Raw genomic sequence first — 17,279 nt, 5'->3', positions numbered from 1 at the left:
CACATTGAGCTCACTGTGAAATCCTAGGCTAATTATGAGGATCCTATTAAAAGGAACTAAAGATTGAATTCAAGGATTCTCTCAGTCCGAGAAATTAGGAAGTAGTGTACAAAGTGACTTAGACTAAGCTGTCTGGGTCAGCCTTCAAAGGCAGGTGTGGATACTGGATGAAGCAACTTCTGGCGAGCATTCCTGCAGGTTTCCATACTTAGAATTCCTTAAGATGGTTATGCTTACAGCATTTGTCTTTCTATATCTCTCAAGAAAACAGATGGCCTGCTTCTACATTTTGCAGGGTATAAAGCTAAGCCCCTGGGACTTTAACCTTTTCAAAGTTACCAAGCATGGGAGCCTGGAACATGAGTGTTCTCTTCCTTAATGGAGCTGAATACTCCTTCCATTCCACAACTGAAATCAAGGGATGGGATGTTGAATCCTTCCACATAGTGTGCTAATAAACCTTCGCCAGGTCTGGGCATTAGAACCTAAGTCAGTCAACCATTTCGGAAGTATGAAAGAAAAAAAGAAAGAGATAGGGAGAGAGAGAGGAAGCAGCCTGTAGATTCCTATCTTTTTGTTTTAGAAATATAGAAGGGAAGATTTCCTTTTCAAAGTTCAAAGGAAACGGTGTGTTTTGTTTTCATGCTTCGTTTCATTTTTCACTTGGGAAAAAAACCCCAGCTTTGAAGCCTCTCTGTTTAAACTCATTAGGAAAACCATCAATGACGGAAGCTTTCATGAAATCGTAGTGGGAGGAATTAGTGCTATGGGAAAGCCAGATCAATCTTCAAATGTTTCATCTATGGAGATGCAAGGTCAGCTTTAGCTGCCTGTTCAGCTGAGAAGTTAACACAAACAAATGCTTCACTTACTGGAGACTCCAAGGGACTACAGACATTTGATGTTCACCCTCCAAATACTTCCTCAGAAACCAGATATGCCCACCCCATAAAAGAGATGGATGCTTCTCTAAATCTAAGCAAGTAAACTGTTCAGAAAATGTCTTGCCCTGAAGAGAAACCTGTTAAATGTCCCAACAGAAAGGAGGTAGTAATATTGACATTTACTGTATAGAAACTTTTCCTGTGTAATTCATAACTTTATTGAAGTTGACACACAAACCTTTTTAGCAGGACCAGCATTAATATATGAGGATATCTTTCCTGACATCTGGATCTTTTTAACGTTTTTTTTTTTTTTTTAACCTGTTGAAGTCTTCTTGGCAAAGTTAAAATAGTGATTTTTAAAAATTTGGTGTTTGCTTTATTCTTAGAGCATAGTCCATAGCCTATCTAATTGATTCAAAATGAATTTGACAAAAGCAACAAACAAGACAAACAGAAAAAACTCATGGATATAGACAATTTAGTTGTTACCGGAAGGGAAAGGGGGAGAGGGGAGGTAGATAAAGGTAAAGGGGGTCAAATATAAGGTGAAGGAAGGAAACTTAATTTTGGGTGGTGAACACATAATACAATATACCTATGACACATTATTAAATTGTACACTTGAAACCTATGTAATTTTATTAACCAATGTCACCCTGATAAATTTAACAAAAATGAATTTGAGGGTGAGAAAGTAAGGACTGAAAGTGGGCTGTCCAAAAGGGAGATGACAGAAGAGCACTGGTAGGAGCAGGAAAGATATGGGGCAGACAGGAGACTGTAAGATGAACAGATATCAAGGTACTCTTAGCAAGTTGTTCTGGATAAAGAAAATGTTAGAAAATGCCTTCATGCCTACAGTCTAACAGGGATAAGTAATATTCTGAACAAAGAAGGGGGACTTAATATTTTCATGTTTTTTACAAGAATTATATATGTGTATGCAAATATATACAGATGGTTGGTCCCCAACTTATGATGGTGTGACTTATGAGTTTTGACTTTTGATATGAAAGCGATGCATGCATTCACTAGAAACCAGCTAGGCTAAGCTATGATGTTCGGTAGGTTAGGTGTTGTAAATGCATTTTCAACTTAACGATATTTAAAATTTGCAGAATGTAACCCCATTGTAAATTGAGGAGCATCTATACAGAAAAAAATGTAAAAATATACACACATACATAAGTATGCACATGCGTACACCTTAAAGAACTCAGGTATAAAGGAACTGTGACATAATATTGATTAGCAGAAGTGGCCGTTCTTTCTGGCAAGCCCTCCTACATGGCAAACTCAAGCCTAATATTTTAAATCTTGGTGAAATTAAGCAGAGAGCATCAACTTAAGAAAACACAGGCCACGGTTACCTTTCCTTTTCTTTCTATTAAGAGTGGATGGCTGATTTTTTTAGGGATATCAGGTCCTCACTTGCTATCCCTTATTTAGCTCCTGAGAAAATAATGCATAAAATTAACCTATCTGAGGCATGGAGCCATCCCTGCCCAACCTAATGAGCAACTAACTAATCCAAAAGGAAAATGCCATTGCTTACATAGCCATAATGTAGATGCAACATGGCATATAAATCAGTAACTCTTGTATTGCAAAACAGACAAATAGATTAATGCCGGTTGCAAAGGATGGGTGAAGAGATCGATTAGGTTACTGATTCAGACCATGAACTTTCTCTCAATATACTGTATTTAACTTTTAAATAAGGTTTAGGAGAACCTGTAACATTTTGCTCACTGACAGAGCTATATTTTACTAAAGGCAGAAATTGGCTAGTCTATAAAAATTAAATTATGCCCCTTTCACTGTATCTAGTCAAGAGGAAAAACTCTAATTACAAGATTACACTGTCAAGCAAATGTGAATTCACATTCTTTACACCCTAGTTTTAAAAATTCAAATGGCGGCGGGGTGAGGGGGGCGGGATCATCTATTCTGAAATGAAAATCATTTGAAATATTTTTTTGGAGTGCAGAGAAAAGCAAGAGCAAAAGAAATGTCATTATCAAGGGTGCTGGTAAGTAGCCGCTAACTCACTAAGTGCAGAGCTTGTGAGAACAAATCGTTCGTTATGCAAACATTTAAATATCAATTAGTAAAGACAATGAAAGAAGCAGAACTGCGACCAAACCTTCCTTTCCCCATAGCTGTGACTCAGTACTCCAGAAATGATCACCAAGGGGATAAAGAGCAGCGGAAAGTAATCTCAGCACTTAATAGGAAACACCAGTTTGGGGAACAGGTAAAGGTTAATTTTAAATGTGCTCCAAAACTGAAAATTAAATGTACCTGCCTCAAAATTCATAAGAGCTGAGTTTGCAGACTTAATTCAGAAAGAAATGAAGGTCTAGGCATATTGTATCGCTGGTAGTTTTTGGAAAGAGAATGTCTTTCATTACTGCTTAATGTCAAACTTGCTTGGTTCATTAAAATCTCTTAGTCTATTTAAAACCCTGGTTTTTCTATAGTACTTATGAAAAATGTCAGTCAACATAGCACTCAAACTTTAAAAATCCTCTGGTTGGTTCTCATATTCTTTCACTATCCACTTGGTGGCCTGTCCATTCAACCAGTTCATTAAGCCTGTTAAGGTGAATTTGGCAGACACGAAAATTGAGTCTTTAGCACTTTGCCTGGATAATCTTTTCAGACAATCTTCGAGGCACATTTTACTATATAAGGTAGTGGCCCAGGAAGCTGGTGCCTAGTAGTAACAGCTGGCTGGTGGACTTGGACCAGGTATCTAATTTTTCTCTTCCTCTATGACACATATAGGTTGGTCCAGATCAGCAGTTCCCAACTTAGGGGCACTCCAGAGTCACTTGGGGAGCTTATGAAAGACCTGTGGTCAGGTATACCACAGACTTAGATTTGGCTTCTAGGTGATGGAAAAGGGTGGGGGGTGGGGGGTGGGTAGGGCCCAGACATGTGGATGGAATTGGACAGAACTCCCAGGAAGATTCCCATCTGCGCTCTTAACCGTGAGTCACTAGACCCTTTCAACTCCAACACACAAAGGTTTTCTGAACAATATACATTACTGATCAAACAAATAAAAAATTGGACTGTGATTCCTTAGTATCATTTAAGAGGCATTACTTTCTCCAGAGTGGAAAATGTGACTCTGTGGTAGAACTAAATTCTGGGTCTGGCCTCAGAAACAAGGGCCTTAAAAGAGAACTAACAGTTTGCATGAGATACTCCAAGTAAAGAGAGGAGGAAAGAGCTTGAGGCACAGGGCCCACACCAAAAGTCAGCTCTTACTACTGAGATGATTGTTCGACACTGTGGTCACTTAATAATCAGTGTAGGTTGGCTCTCCATTGCTGCCAACAAGAGGAAGGTTAATACTCATTTAAATTGATTGGTCTCTAACAATTACAAGGGGATGAAAATGGAAGTGCTTTCAAGTATCAGCCCCTCTGCGCATCCTTCTTTTGACCCATGAACATGCATTCGGCTGCTTTCTATTAAATTTAGGCTCAGAAATGCACTGTTTCCTTGTTCACAGAACTCAAAGCCTCCCTCCATAACTGGTTTTTCCTTTGGACTGGTTTCTGTTTCTCAAACTTCATAATTGAGACTGCCTTATTATTTCTGTCTCTGTCCACCCTTTGGCCTATGACATATGGCCAGAGGAACCTGGTCTGGAGACAAAGTGCCCACCTTAACTGAGCTAACAGCAACTTCAGGACAGGCATTTATGACCATCTGTGCTAAAATTTTCTGTGAATAAGATAGGTGAGTGGTCTGTTAGGAACCAGGCCGCACAGTAGGTGAGTGGGGCAAGCTATCAAAACGTCATCTGTTTTTGCAGCTGCTTCAGTATCACTGCCTCGGCTCCACTTCAGGTCATCAGGCATTAGATTCTCATAGGAGCACCAGTCCCTGGTGCCAAAAAGGTTGGGGACCACTGGCCTAGAGGATTCTGAAGAAGTTCCTGATGTGTCCACAATAAAGCCCCATTTTTTTTGTGTGTATGTGGCTGTAATCTACTGCCTTGAAGAAAGCTGCAAATGTTCTAAAGTAACAATAAAGTGTTCAGAGTGAGTCTGACTAAAATCATAGCAGTCCCTCTGGTAGGACAGCACACTTTGGCTCAGGTAAAACGCTCAAGAATGAAATGCAGTAGAAAAGAAAGCTTGTCAAAATCATCTATATCGACTTTGACTGAGAATCATCGCTAAGTTTATTTTGTTCTGCCTTTGCAATAGCTAAATCCCATATGACAAAACAGTGCATGCTGCTCTGCTTGGGACAGGTTATTCTTGAGCACAATTGTATTTTAGACTTCCTGGAAGAGCGATTTTAGTGGAAAGAATCCACACCTAGGCCAATAAGGACCTACACAGAACAGCTTTTAAAACCACACACACCACATCATAGCAATCACGAACAATCTGCTCCCCAAAACACCGTGGTTAGCCACAAGGCATTTCTAGGCTCTTCTCTGAGAAGAAACCTTTTCCAAGGAGCTGGCTCTAAAAACTATAACCCTTGCTTTAACTTACCAGTGGGTTAAGGAGGTCAAATAACAGTTTTGGTCCCTTCACCCAGCCCTGTGGGCAGTGAAGTTCACCAAACTACAAAGTAGCAGGGCTTTGGTTCATTCAGCAGCATTCACTACATGATGCTATTTTCCCATTTTTTTTCAATATTCTTAAAATGACAAAGTCTCTGTTTAGGGATTTGACCCTGGAATTGAAGCTGCAGTTCCACGCATTTCCCCAAAGTTCCAATTGCACTTTTAGGGGACTTCAATTTCTGATAAGACTATAGGAAGCAGCTGGGGAGCTCCACCTCAGTGAGAAGATTCTATTCTGGTCAGCTGGGCAGAGTGAATAAGCAGGGTTTGCTCACAAGAACCCCTTATTCCCTTGCATAACCCCAGGCCCTCTCACCAGCTAGCCAGCCAGCCACTAAACTTGCGAGGCTGAGAAACACATTCCTTTGAAAGATCTTGGCAATTTGTGCCTGGAATTTGATGCATTAGTTCTAAAATTAAATAAAGATCCTGTAGTGTTCTTTAAAGAAATATGGTGTGGCTGTATGACAAAACACATTTTTCAAGCTCTGACCTCTTGGAACTTTAACTAGCTTCATATTTCAGGCTGACATTGCTCACAGGCTACTGTCTAGTCGCCCAAGCAGAGCTGGTTATCCATATATTTTCCAGCCTCCGGATCAGCTTTTAGCAAAAGGAGGTGAGGGGAGTAAATAAAAAGAGGAGAGACACTCATTTAAATGCACTTTCTCTCCTGAGTCCTTTGGGGAGAAGCCCTGATAATTAACTCTAATGAGATTAAAGTAACTTGGAACTCTTCATTTTCCCAGCACTGTAAAAGTAAATCTGCGATAACCAGTGTGTACGCATTAAATCAAAGTCAGTCCCTTTTCCTGTAATTTAATGGCTCCCTCACTCCTACCTCGGCCCAGGCTAGAGAGGGGAGGAGGAGGGCTGTTGAGCTCTTACCCGCACTTTGCTCCATTACTTCTTTCTGACACATGTCTTGAACGTTCACTGTGCAGTTCACGATGAACTCGGGGGAGGAGCAGTCGTTGTTCAGCTGAAATTCTTCACACTGGTAACACTGGATCTGGAGTGCAAAGCCTGCGGGACAGACCCACGGGCGTTCAGATTCAGCCCCCAGAGACCGCCCGGGAAATCACGACCCCCCACCCCAGCCAGTCGTAGGGGTGACTTTGGCTCCTCACTCCAGGGTCTCCGAGTGAGGCGGCTGTGAATGAAGCCAGCAGAGGGCGGCGCCAGCACTCAGGGTCCTGCAAGATAAGGTAGAATCGTGCCCACGACCCCTGACCCCACTCTCCAGAAACAAAGAGTGGATCCAACACCACGCTTGGCCTTTCTCCGCGGAAGTTGAAAGGAGGGGTGTACAACCCTGAGAGAGAAGTAGCTCCAGAGACAAGCATCAGTTCCTTTCTACGCCAAGGGATTTGCCTAATTGTTAATTGGCTACAAATTACTTAATTACTATTTTGGCACCGTTCGCGATTGCATTCCCAGAAGTCTTTTAGTTTTATTTTTAAAGTTAGCATTCCTGTCTTGTGGCTCTGAGGCTTCCTAGGTGACCTCCCGGGAACCCGGCAGGAAGCGTCGGACGCCAGTGCTGCTGAACCCTAAGTCCCCGGCCTTTCTCTGGGACTGTTCCTACAGCAGAGCAGGGGTGGCCGCAGCGACTGGGGAGGGTCGTGTGTGTGTGTGTGTGTGTGTGTGTCCGCGCTCGCTCGTGCGTGTATTCTGGGCCACGACACCATAGCCTTTTCTTCCTGGTTATCAGGGCAACCTTTTGGCTTAGGGTCCCCGTTCTGGGTCTCAGCAACACACAGCTCTGTGGTGAGCTGATCCCGCGGTGGAGAGGAGAAAGACGTTTTTCGCACCTCTCGTCGCTCCAGCTTGGCTGCTCCGTTGGAATCTACGAGCTCCTGTCTAGACCTAACTCTCCCCGCTCTCGCGCAGATAAGCCTGGTTCCCAAGCTCCCCATCTCCCAGCCCCAGATCCTTCGCGCTCTGAGCGCAACAACCCAGTCCCAGAGCGCGGCGGCCACAGGCTACCCAACACGCCGCTCACCTGCCGGCGGCGCCACTCCTACGGGTTGCTAGAGACGCCTGACAACTTGGCGGGGTTAGAGGCTATCTCTGCCTCTCTCTCGCCGCGGCCCCAGCTCCACTCCCGCCTCCCAAGCCCAGCTTCTTTCGACAGTTCAGCTCGAGCATCTGCAGCTCGAGTCCTTCAAATTCGCGACTGTAGCCTCTCCCCAGCAGCGTGGGACTCGGAGACTTTCCCATCTAGCGCCTCTGGGCACCAGCCTGCTCCAAACTCCCGCTAGGCAACCTCTTCTCAGTTCTGGGAGCCCAGGGGCAAAAGGGCCGGTGGGTAGATGCGGTGCGCGCGTCTGGATGGGCTGCTGGCCTCTTTGCCTTACCTTGAGGCAGGAACAGTCCGCAAAAAGTTGCAGCGATGCCGAGGACCCACATCCTCCCGGAACCACTGGGCCGGGAGCAGGCAGGCGCCTCAGAGGCGACGATCGCGGCGGAGGCTGCCCGGGCCGCAGCGGCTGTCGCTGCCGAGGCTTCTGGGGCTCGCGCTGCTGCCGCCAAGGCGACCGCCGCCGCCAAGAGGAGCCGCAGGTGCCGCTAGCGGCTCCCGCATCGCCCGCGCCGGGGCTCCCGGCCGCGGGTCGCCGCTCCTCTAGCTCAAGCTCCTGGGCAGAGCGCGGCGTCTCCGGAGTTGACGGCTGAGAATGAAGGAACTACTGGCGATTCGGAGCACCCAAAAAGTCTCGCCTCTTCTCCCACCTCCCACTCTAGGCACCACGTGATGGTTGCCGAGTTGGGGTGGGGGTGGCGGGCGGGGAAGGCTGGGACCGTCTTTCCACGTCCCCACCCCTTCCTATCGCCCTCCTCTCCCGCCCCCGCACGTCCCCAGGACAGGGACGCCAGGGGGAGAAGGAGAATGTAGTTTCCAGAGTGTGTGTGTGTTGGGGGGGGGGGGGCTGGAGATTGGGGAAGAGTGAGGAGGGCGCAGCAGGTGCCGCGAGGACTGGCCGGGTGCTGACTGCTGGACCTGCGAGGTGGGGTCGGAAGACTGCGAGTCCGGTGGGCCCTCTGCGCGCAGGTGCGCATTTCCCACGACCTCAGCGCCTCGGGGCCTGGCGGGTTCCAAGCTGCTGACCAATTCCGGGTGGCAGGGTTCGGCCCACCCAGATGAGACTGCGGTGCGGCGGGCCAAGAGCGGCTGCAGCGAGGCGGGGCGCGCTCCCCTGCATCTGGCAAAGTTGCAGGCGCCCTAGGGTGTCCCGCGCAGCTACGCCTTCTTTTCCTGCGAGAAGCCCCTCGGTCATTACCAGGCTTTGCTTCAGCTGCGCCAGGGTGGGCAGGGTGTGACGACGCCCCTGCATGGACTGGCGCGCTAGATTCGGGGAACCCTCCTTTTCATCTGCCTGTGCGCACCGCTGGAGGGTGCGGTGACACTGCTCTAGCAGTTTAGCCTGGGAGAGGGCTGCCCCGGGGACAAGAGCCGCGAGTTCCCACCAGATAGCAAATTGGGGTGAAGGCATCTGCTCTTCCCTAGCCCCTTCCTCCGAAAGGCCGGGCAGTTTCATTTTGCTCTCCTCAAAGCCATAGGTCGTTAGTATATGCTCCCGCGTCCGCTCCTGTACTGCGCCTTCCCAGCCCCAGGACTCGGTCGCCGGCTGCCCCTGCCCTCTCGCTCCCTCAATTCCTCCTCTCCGGTTCCAGCGACCCACCTTGAGTACTGCTGGGGACACCACGATGCAACGCTCGTTACGTTTTCCTTCCTCGCCACCGAACCTTGCAGCAGGTGGTACGGGAGCCCGCTGGCCCGCTCGCCGGAGCGCCTTGCTGCCCCCGCCCCCAATTCCGCACGTTCTCACTTGTCCCCCGAAATACTAGGGAGCATCCATTTCTGTGGAAATAGCTTCATAAGCTTTGCCCCCTCTTCATCTTCTTCTCCTCCGGACGCTGATCATTTATTTCCCCATCCTGCCGGCAGAGCGGGTCTGGAAATGGGCTTAAATGACTTTCTTGTAATTCCTCTGCAGAGATGATTCCGTATCTCCCTCCGGCTCCCTCTCTCCCGTTGCCCCTCTCTGCCTTTCATTTCTAGCCAGTTAACCCCTCGGGGAGCCTGCAGTGCTTTGACCATTACTCGTTTGTCTGCAGACTCTAATCTGACATTTGGCTAAATTACTATCTCTAGAGCAAGAGGGCCAGTTTATTTATTCCTTAGGGGAATTTGTCCTTGGAGGACGTGTGAGATGCAAATATCTGGGCCAAAGGCTTCTTGAACAAGTTCTTTTAAGCTTTTAGACAGTGCGATTGTGATATAACTTTTATTCAGAAATGAAACAAAAGAATTTTTAAAAGGCTGAAAGACTATGACACTACATAATTTTCATTTTAAGACAACAAAATTCAAATATAACAAATTGCACAAATTTATCAAATAACACTGATCATACAATACTCTTTAAAGAAACAAGTGTGTACTAAAGTAACCATACAGATCCTAAAAATATTTCTATTATGCCTAGTTTACAAGCTCCTGTACAAAAGCAATTATAAATAGTTCACGTCTAGAAAAAATACACATAACCTTTAAAATAGAATTTATCCTTACATATAAACAGACTTTGTAGAAAAAAGGATATTAAAAAGAATTTTTTGTAGCACCAACCACTTTAATTTTTTTTTAGAAAGTGAACATTGCAATTAGAAATTTGCTTTTATTCTAGATTTCCCAGATTTTAATAAAGAACAGAAAGGTAAAAATCAACAAAGTTGAGAATCATAGTGAAGCATTAAGTAGAAAACAATGTAAGGAAATGTTTGGAGGGAAAACCTGCTTTTGAAAATAGAATTAGGTCACTTCTGATACACATGCCTTCTGATCAGTGTCACAGTCAGTACCCTTTACCTTTTTCAGTAGAAGTAGAATTACACTTATTACTAGATTCTGAATATCTCCTGCAAAAATATTGAAATTGCACTAGAATTAAAGTTTATATCAAATCAAGATTGTGAGATTACAATGAGCCCTCTGGTTTGTTTGTTTGTTTTTGGCAGGCCCTTTTTAAGGTTTACAGAGTGTACCCACAAACAATTTGAGGACTAGAACAATGAACTGAACAAAAACTTTAGCTGGAATTTTTTAAAAATATATTATCAACTTCTAAAAGACTTACTACATCATTTCAAGAGCATGGCACTGATTCAATTTATTGCTTTTTGTTGTTGTTGCTACAAATATAATTTCTTTTCCAAAAAATTTACAACTTCTGTACAAGTATTCAAAAAAAAAGTGCAAAATTAAGACTTCTGTATCGTGGGTGTGTTTACTTTTAATCCTCATACAACACAACAAATAGAGTCTATGTTTATTGCCCTGTCAGAGAAGAAAGCTCCAGTGGGTTGCTTGCTGGGAATCTGACAACATAGGCTCTGTTGAAATAGTTTATTGTTGTCATGTCTACCTGCCCCTTCCCCACCCCTGTTTCTTAAGTGCTCCATTTCTTGTTCACTAAGGGAAAAAAAAAAAAAAGTTCTTTATGCATCATTTGAACCCTGACTTGCACAGGAAGAGAAGCTATCATATAAAGAATCACTCAAAGATTCCAAATTGTCTACCCCGGGCCTGTCTGAACTACTCAAGGATGTCTCTTCATTTTTTTCTTTTTCTTCCTTTCGTCCTTCAGCCTTGTTCAGAGAGTTCTTCTCTTTTTCTAATAAAATCATAGTATTGCTGTTGTATTTATGGAATGACTCCAGGGAAATTTTAGATAATCTATTCTCAGGATCTTCTTTTGTTTCTTCAACTTGTTTCAATTTCTGCAATAAAAAGGCGAAAATATTAGAAACATATTTCTTTGGAAATCAAGTTATTCTGGCCAATATTCAATTATTGTCTGTATAAAGTACAGTTTAAAGGGATAGAGAGAACCTACAAGTCTTTAACAAGCTTCTAATATAATTAAATGTAATAATAAAGCCAATTTTAGGAATAAATTAAGACTTTAATCATTTTGCTGAGATAAATAGGTCCCAATTTGCAAACCAGTTAAGTGCCCCTTAATTTCACTTTAAATGGATCCATTTGAAATTTGTTCAGGTAAAGTGCCTTATTTTTCTTAATCAAAGTTTCTAACTACTCACTTTTCTTACGAAGTATTATTAGTTATCTATTGCTAAGTATGGATAGGGATTGAACTTCAGCCAACAGTTGTGGTTATATGTAAAAAACAAACAAAAAAACATACACAAACCCATAAATTGCCAGGAAATTTGAGTACATGTTAAACTTATCAAAAGCATTGTCATGTTCATATGTTGTCCCTCTACAAGTCTTAAGATATTTGAAAGAGATCTCCAGGTCAGTGGGTGTAGATTCTGGAAGGCCCAAGGTTTAAAAATCATAGTGACAGGTTTGCACCTTAGTAACCACACCCCTATAGAAGGTTCTAGTAACACCAATTTAACAGGGATATTTTAGGATGTTGCTGGTAGTCTCCAGGACTTTATAAAACACTGTAGTCACATTTAATATTTATTGTAGATAAACTCTATAAACATGAATATATTCCATTTTCTCAAGTTGCTCCGAAGGTCTGAGGTGGGAGGAGAGAGTAATTTCTCACCTTCTTTTCCTCTTTCACGCAAAAATTCCATCCAAAGACAAGAAAAAAGGTGGGACAGGGACTTAGAGATGATAACAGCTACTATCTATTAAGCATCCACCATGTGAAAGACACCAAACATATGTTATCTACAAGCCTTTCAGAAACCTGCAAGTTACACGTCTCCATTTTAAAGAGGAAAACAAGGCTCAGAGTGACCGCGTTATTTGCCCAAGGTCCATCAGTAAGTGAGAGAGAATAGAATTCGAATTTCTGTCTGGCTGTCTTTCAGGCTGTTTCTACTAAACCACGCTCTTATGTAATAAAGGACGAGATGTCTTGTTTCTTTTGTTTTCATTTTGCCACCCCAAAATTCCATTTATATAACTTACCAAACCATCTCCATCATTACTCTCTAAGGCTCTAGCATATGTAGTTTCTTTCCCCAGCCCAAGCCCCACATTGTTGTTAAAGGTACAATGAGAAAACGATGTTTTGATTTTCACATGCTAAATATTTAATAGAAAGAGCAAAAGATACATAAGTAGGTAGCTTCAGTGTTCTAAGAGCAGGCTCAGAGTTTCTCTATCTGCTATAGGAAATGGCATAATTCTATGGGAATACTTAAAAAGCATCCCTGAAGTTGTGCTTACTTCATTATACCATTAATGTGCAGGAGCACTACTCATAGAGCAAATTTTCCATCTCAGGTGGCTATCTTGAAACCAGAGGTGGGCTGAGGAACAGATTCCTAGCCAACTACAGAAAAGTGGCTCCATAATTAAGAATAACTCCAGGTAAGAGTCCCTATTCACGTCACACCAATTTTTAGGCATATTAAACAATTATATAATCCTAAAAGTACATGGAGAGAGTAGGAAATACTTTGATTACACTAATGTACATAAATAAAGGTCATTCAATATGATTTTCTCTTCATCTGAGTATCTTCTCCCTTTTTCTTCATTCAAGAACCACAAGCATTTTCCTTGCCAATTTCTGGTCCATGAGGACCTCAAATTCATTCAATAAACACTTATTAGAGACACTACCATGAAGTAGGTGGAAAGTTTTGGTGTGAGGATATACAGCTGAATAAAATTGTGTTTTGCATGTGTGCGTGTGTGCGCATGTGCATGTTTGCATGGTGGGGGGAGTTGGGGCCCTGGAGGCAGACAGACCTGAACCTGAATCCTAGCTTTGCCCTTTCACTGGCTGTGTCAGTGCTCAGAAGCATCCTTCCTCTTGGGTGTAAAGGATGATGAGACATATCTTTTCAGGACTGATGTATTAGAAGTACAACACCTTAAGACCACGACACATAGTAATAGGGGCTCAATAAATGGCACAATAAATAAATAATAGTAAGACAGGATTCTTATTCTAGAACAGTGGTTCTCAAACTGTGTTTTCTAGGCCAGCAGCATCAGCATCCTGTAGAAGCTTGTTAGAAATGCAAATTCTTAAGCCCCGCCCAGACTTAACTATATCAGGAATGATGAGGCCTAGCAAATTTTTAACAAGCTCACCAGGTGATTCTGATACCTGCTAAAATTTGAGAATCAGTAGTCTAAAGTAACTTGTGGTCTTGGAAGAAAGCTGGACAAGTGAAAAGTATAATTCAGTATATTAAGGTAGAGATGGAAAATATGTGTATTTACCATTAAAATACTCATTGTCTATTAGACACCAATAGTGCACGTTTTTGAAATGTTTCATTCTCGTAGGTTTGTTTCTTCAGTTAATTAAACAACATTACTCAACTAAATACAACAACACCTACACTGGTCAGGGAAGTGATGGAAAAAAAAAAGCCCTTTTAAGAGAAACCACATGGCCTTCCCAGTCTTCCTTTTATTTCCACAGTTTTGATGAGAGGAATATTTTTAACTGTAAGAACGTCAGTGCAAGAGTGACAAAATGAGTGCCATTCGGCATTCAGCCTCAGGGTTAGGGAGTGATAGGGGGTGCTGAGGGCTGTGGTCAGCTTAAGAGTGAGCACCCAGTTTCAAGGTAGGAGCGGCTACAGGCATACCACGGAGACATTGCAGAGACATTGCATGTTTACTTCCAGAGCACCACAATAAAGCAAGTTGTAATCTTTTTCCTGGTGGAGGTTCTTGTCTCTAATTTATAAAAAATGCAACATCTGTGAAGTGCAATAAAGTGAAGCACAATAAAACGAGGTATTCCTGTACTTAAATCTAGCTTATTGCTGCTGTGCAGAAACATAGGTCCAGATCTTTTGACATGAATCATAAATCTAGAACAATATTTCTTACATTTACAATCCTTTAATTTTTAATTATTTGTTTATATTAGAAAGACAATAAAAATATAACAAAATCCCCACTATGTATGTCAAGTCACGATCTTCGCATCATTTAGATTTGAGCTAGAGATAATATTTTATACTACTTTTTTATGTCCTGCCTAACCCCCTCATCCACCTTCCCCAACTATTTTCTCCCTAAAGGCTAGCCCAATGCTAATTGTCAGTAGATTCTCCACGGAGACTTGATGATGGATCCAACTTGCTCTAGCATTGCCAGAGTCTTAGCTGTTGGCTTCAGTTTCTCCAGTGGTCCTGCTGGCTAAGAATAAGAGCAACTAAAGCAGTTTACTTTCCTGTTTGTAATTATAAACATACCGAACTAGTCTCAACATTGTCTTGTCAGATCTCAGGCTTTTCTTAAGTTTTGAATGCGTGTAATATTTAAATGTAAAATATAAGAAGGGATTGAGGTCCAATGGTAATGTGTCGATGATGTAATCTGTTGAATGGTAACAAAATAGTACACATTAGTTTGCAGCAACTATATGTGAGGTGCTTTGAAAACTAATCATGGGATTAGCAGCATTAGAGTACCTGTTCTGTGCAGACACTGTGCTAAGCACATTATCCGTTTTCATTCTCACATTAGTTGTATGGGTAGGTGTTGTTAATATCTCCATTTATAGGCAATTGAGGCTTGAAGAAGTTAAGTAACTTGTTTAAGGTCATGTACCAGTATGCGGTAGAGTCTGGATTTGGACTGAGGCCTACAGGGCCTAAGTTCTTAACCTCTGTCTTGGAAAAGAATTTTATAAATAATAACCAAAATTATCTTTAAGGGGATAAACTAAAATAAGAATTGCAGAATAACAATATTAATAACAAATCCAGTAAAGATTAATATTTGATGATGATTGTGTAGTTTCCATAAAGCATCTTCATTTCCTTCGTATATTATGCTTCATCAGAATTTTGATAAAATTAATAAACTACAGTTGTCACCTATAGGTGGCAACAGTTGTACAGTTCACTTTTTTTTTTCACTTTTATTGCACTTGGGAACAAAGTAGGGCAAAACAGGGCATAGTCTTAAAATATTTTCCTGTCTTTAGTGTAGCCATGGCCTTATTAGTGATAATTCAAGCAAGACTCACCAGTGACGCATTCTCCAGAAATCCCTTGACAATATACCATTACTTAATTCCTTGTAGTCAAACAGTCAATCAAACCAATCTATTATGTGACTGGCTTCATGTGAATAATCATGTGCTTTTGAGTCTCAAGAGAAGTTTCATAGGAGAGGGGGCTTTTGGAAGGATTTTGAAGGGTAATAGGATTAAGAGATGCAGTAAGTAAGAGGGAAGGCATTCCAAGAATTCTCCTGTTGCATCTGTAAGACAATTCTACAGTCTACTCTGGGTCCAGTAGTTGCCCAGATAGTCTCTTGTCCTTTTAGATTCTGTATAGACAGACATACTGATTCAGATATACTTATCCCATGGGGTTCTAAGAACCCCAACCAGACTCAGGAAAGTATCAACCCAGCTTATAACCTGGGGTTATGAATAATTTGTAATCTAGGTTATAAATAATAAATAGTTTTTATTTCCAAAGAGCTTTTCCATCATGATCTCACTGCTGTTACGTCAGCCTGGAAGGTAGGGACCCTGGTGTTAGGTGTTCTTTACATGGAGTATTTATGAAATTTGTGGTTCACACAAATTCAAATTCAGGTGAAATTAGAAATTTGGTTTCTTCATTTTCAACACCAAAATGCATACCATTTTCTCCCCCACAGTCAACAATAATAATGGAGAAGAGATTCTGCCTAGACCAATATCCTAAACACCAGTGAAGATAAAATAGAAAGTGATAGGGGCCCTTGCCGAAAGGAAAAGGTAGGGAGACTATATAAGGCGATACAGAAAAATTCGAGTGATAAACTAGAACAAAATATATGTATGATGATATTAGCTTCAAAGAGATACAATTTATATTTTTACAGACAGAAACTCCTGCCCATACAGTAGGGGAGAAATAAGTAGGAGATTCATGACATAGTACAATAAATTTTTGTTCTATAATGAAGGCTACTCTTTCATTATTTCAAAGAAGTTTCTATCCCCTGATTATATCTTGAAAATATTGTTAGTATGTCTACTGTAAATGTCAGGAGAAGATTCAAATCTATTTGTGATATTCAAACACAGCATCGTTCCTCAGCTGGGTGCTCATACTTAAAAAGAGGACTGGAACTCAGCACAAATTAATGTAAACAGGATCTTTATCAACATAATTTCTTATTTATCTATTGATGCAGAGAGTCACTGCCAATCAGTTTAAGAATACATGTGGTAAGAAGTAATAGCTACATTTGTAAAGCATTTTCACTACATGCCAGGTACCGGGTTGAATGCATTGTATAAATTATCTCATTTAACCCTTACAGTAACCCTATGAGATAGCACTGTTATCATCTCCGTTATACGAATGGGAAAATACAGGGTAGAGAGGTTTCAATAGTAGGCCACATAAACATGGTTACTACGTGAGGGAATCAGGATTTAAGCAGAAGCAGCCTGACTCTAGTTACCTAGGATCTTAATCACTTTGCACTAGATCACTTCACAGGTATTTGGAAACCAGTGTTCAGTTCCTACCATTGTGCTAATTGGCTATGCAACCCCTCTGAACCTGAGTTTCTTTAGTTTTTTTTTTAAGAACCTTCCTGCTCTGTCAAGCTCTATGACTGTAAAATAGACTTAATTGGATGTCTTCTGGTCTTCTGCACATCTATTATTGGAATTTGAGGTGGCACAATAAATAACTCTCTTCCCCATCTTAGTTCTTAACAAACTGAAGGATAAGGGCAAAGCAAAAAGCTGAGAAGAGGCTAAAATATTAGCTTTATTATTGAAAAAGCTTATATCGGAGAATGAGGTTTCCAT

The 17,279-nt window shown here is 42.1% G+C and overlaps 2 protein-coding genes across 20 annotated transcripts in view; both read right to left on the bottom strand.

The window, feature by feature from the left end:
- LYPD1 (LY6/PLAUR domain containing 1) overlaps positions 1-7,993 on the bottom strand; it is a 29,309-nt gene extending 21,316 nt beyond the window's left edge. Inside the window, exons 1-2 of one of the 2 annotated variants that reach the window (XM_016156294.2) lie at positions 7,848-7,993; positions 6,376-6,513 (exon numbers count right to left, since the gene is read on the bottom strand). In XM_016156294.2, the coding sequence (XP_016011780.1) occupies positions 6,376-6,513; positions 7,848-7,899 (190 nt within the window). In that variant the 5' untranslated portion in view covers positions 7,900-7,993. Of the gene's footprint in view, positions 1-6,375; positions 6,514-6,760; positions 7,100-7,847 lie in introns of those variants that run through there. The other variant, XM_036235783.1, reaches the window with a different exon arrangement.
- Positions 7,994-9,595: 1,602 nt separating this feature from the next.
- The window catches only part of NCKAP5 (NCK associated protein 5), a 909,219-nt gene continuing 901,535 nt past the window's right edge, over positions 9,596-17,279 (bottom strand). For 17 of the 18 annotated variants that reach the window (XM_036235766.1, XM_036235765.1, XM_036235763.1 and 14 more), the window contains one exon: positions 9,596-11,271. In XM_036235766.1, coding sequence (XP_036091659.1) covers positions 10,990-11,271 — 282 coding nt within the window. In that variant the 3' untranslated portion in view covers positions 9,596-10,989. The remainder of the gene's footprint in view (positions 11,272-17,279) is intronic. The other variant, XM_036235778.1, reaches the window with a different exon arrangement.

This window comes from Rousettus aegyptiacus, unplaced genomic scaffold (assembly GCF_014176215.1).
Source record: "Rousettus aegyptiacus isolate mRouAeg1 unplaced genomic scaffold, mRouAeg1.p scaffold_m13_p_2, whole genome shotgun sequence".
In the NCBI taxonomy this organism is placed as follows: Eukaryota; Metazoa; Chordata; class Mammalia; order Chiroptera; family Pteropodidae; genus Rousettus; species Rousettus aegyptiacus.
Note: the sequence above shows the minus strand (reverse complement) of the source record. Positions and strands in the feature narration are given on the sequence as shown.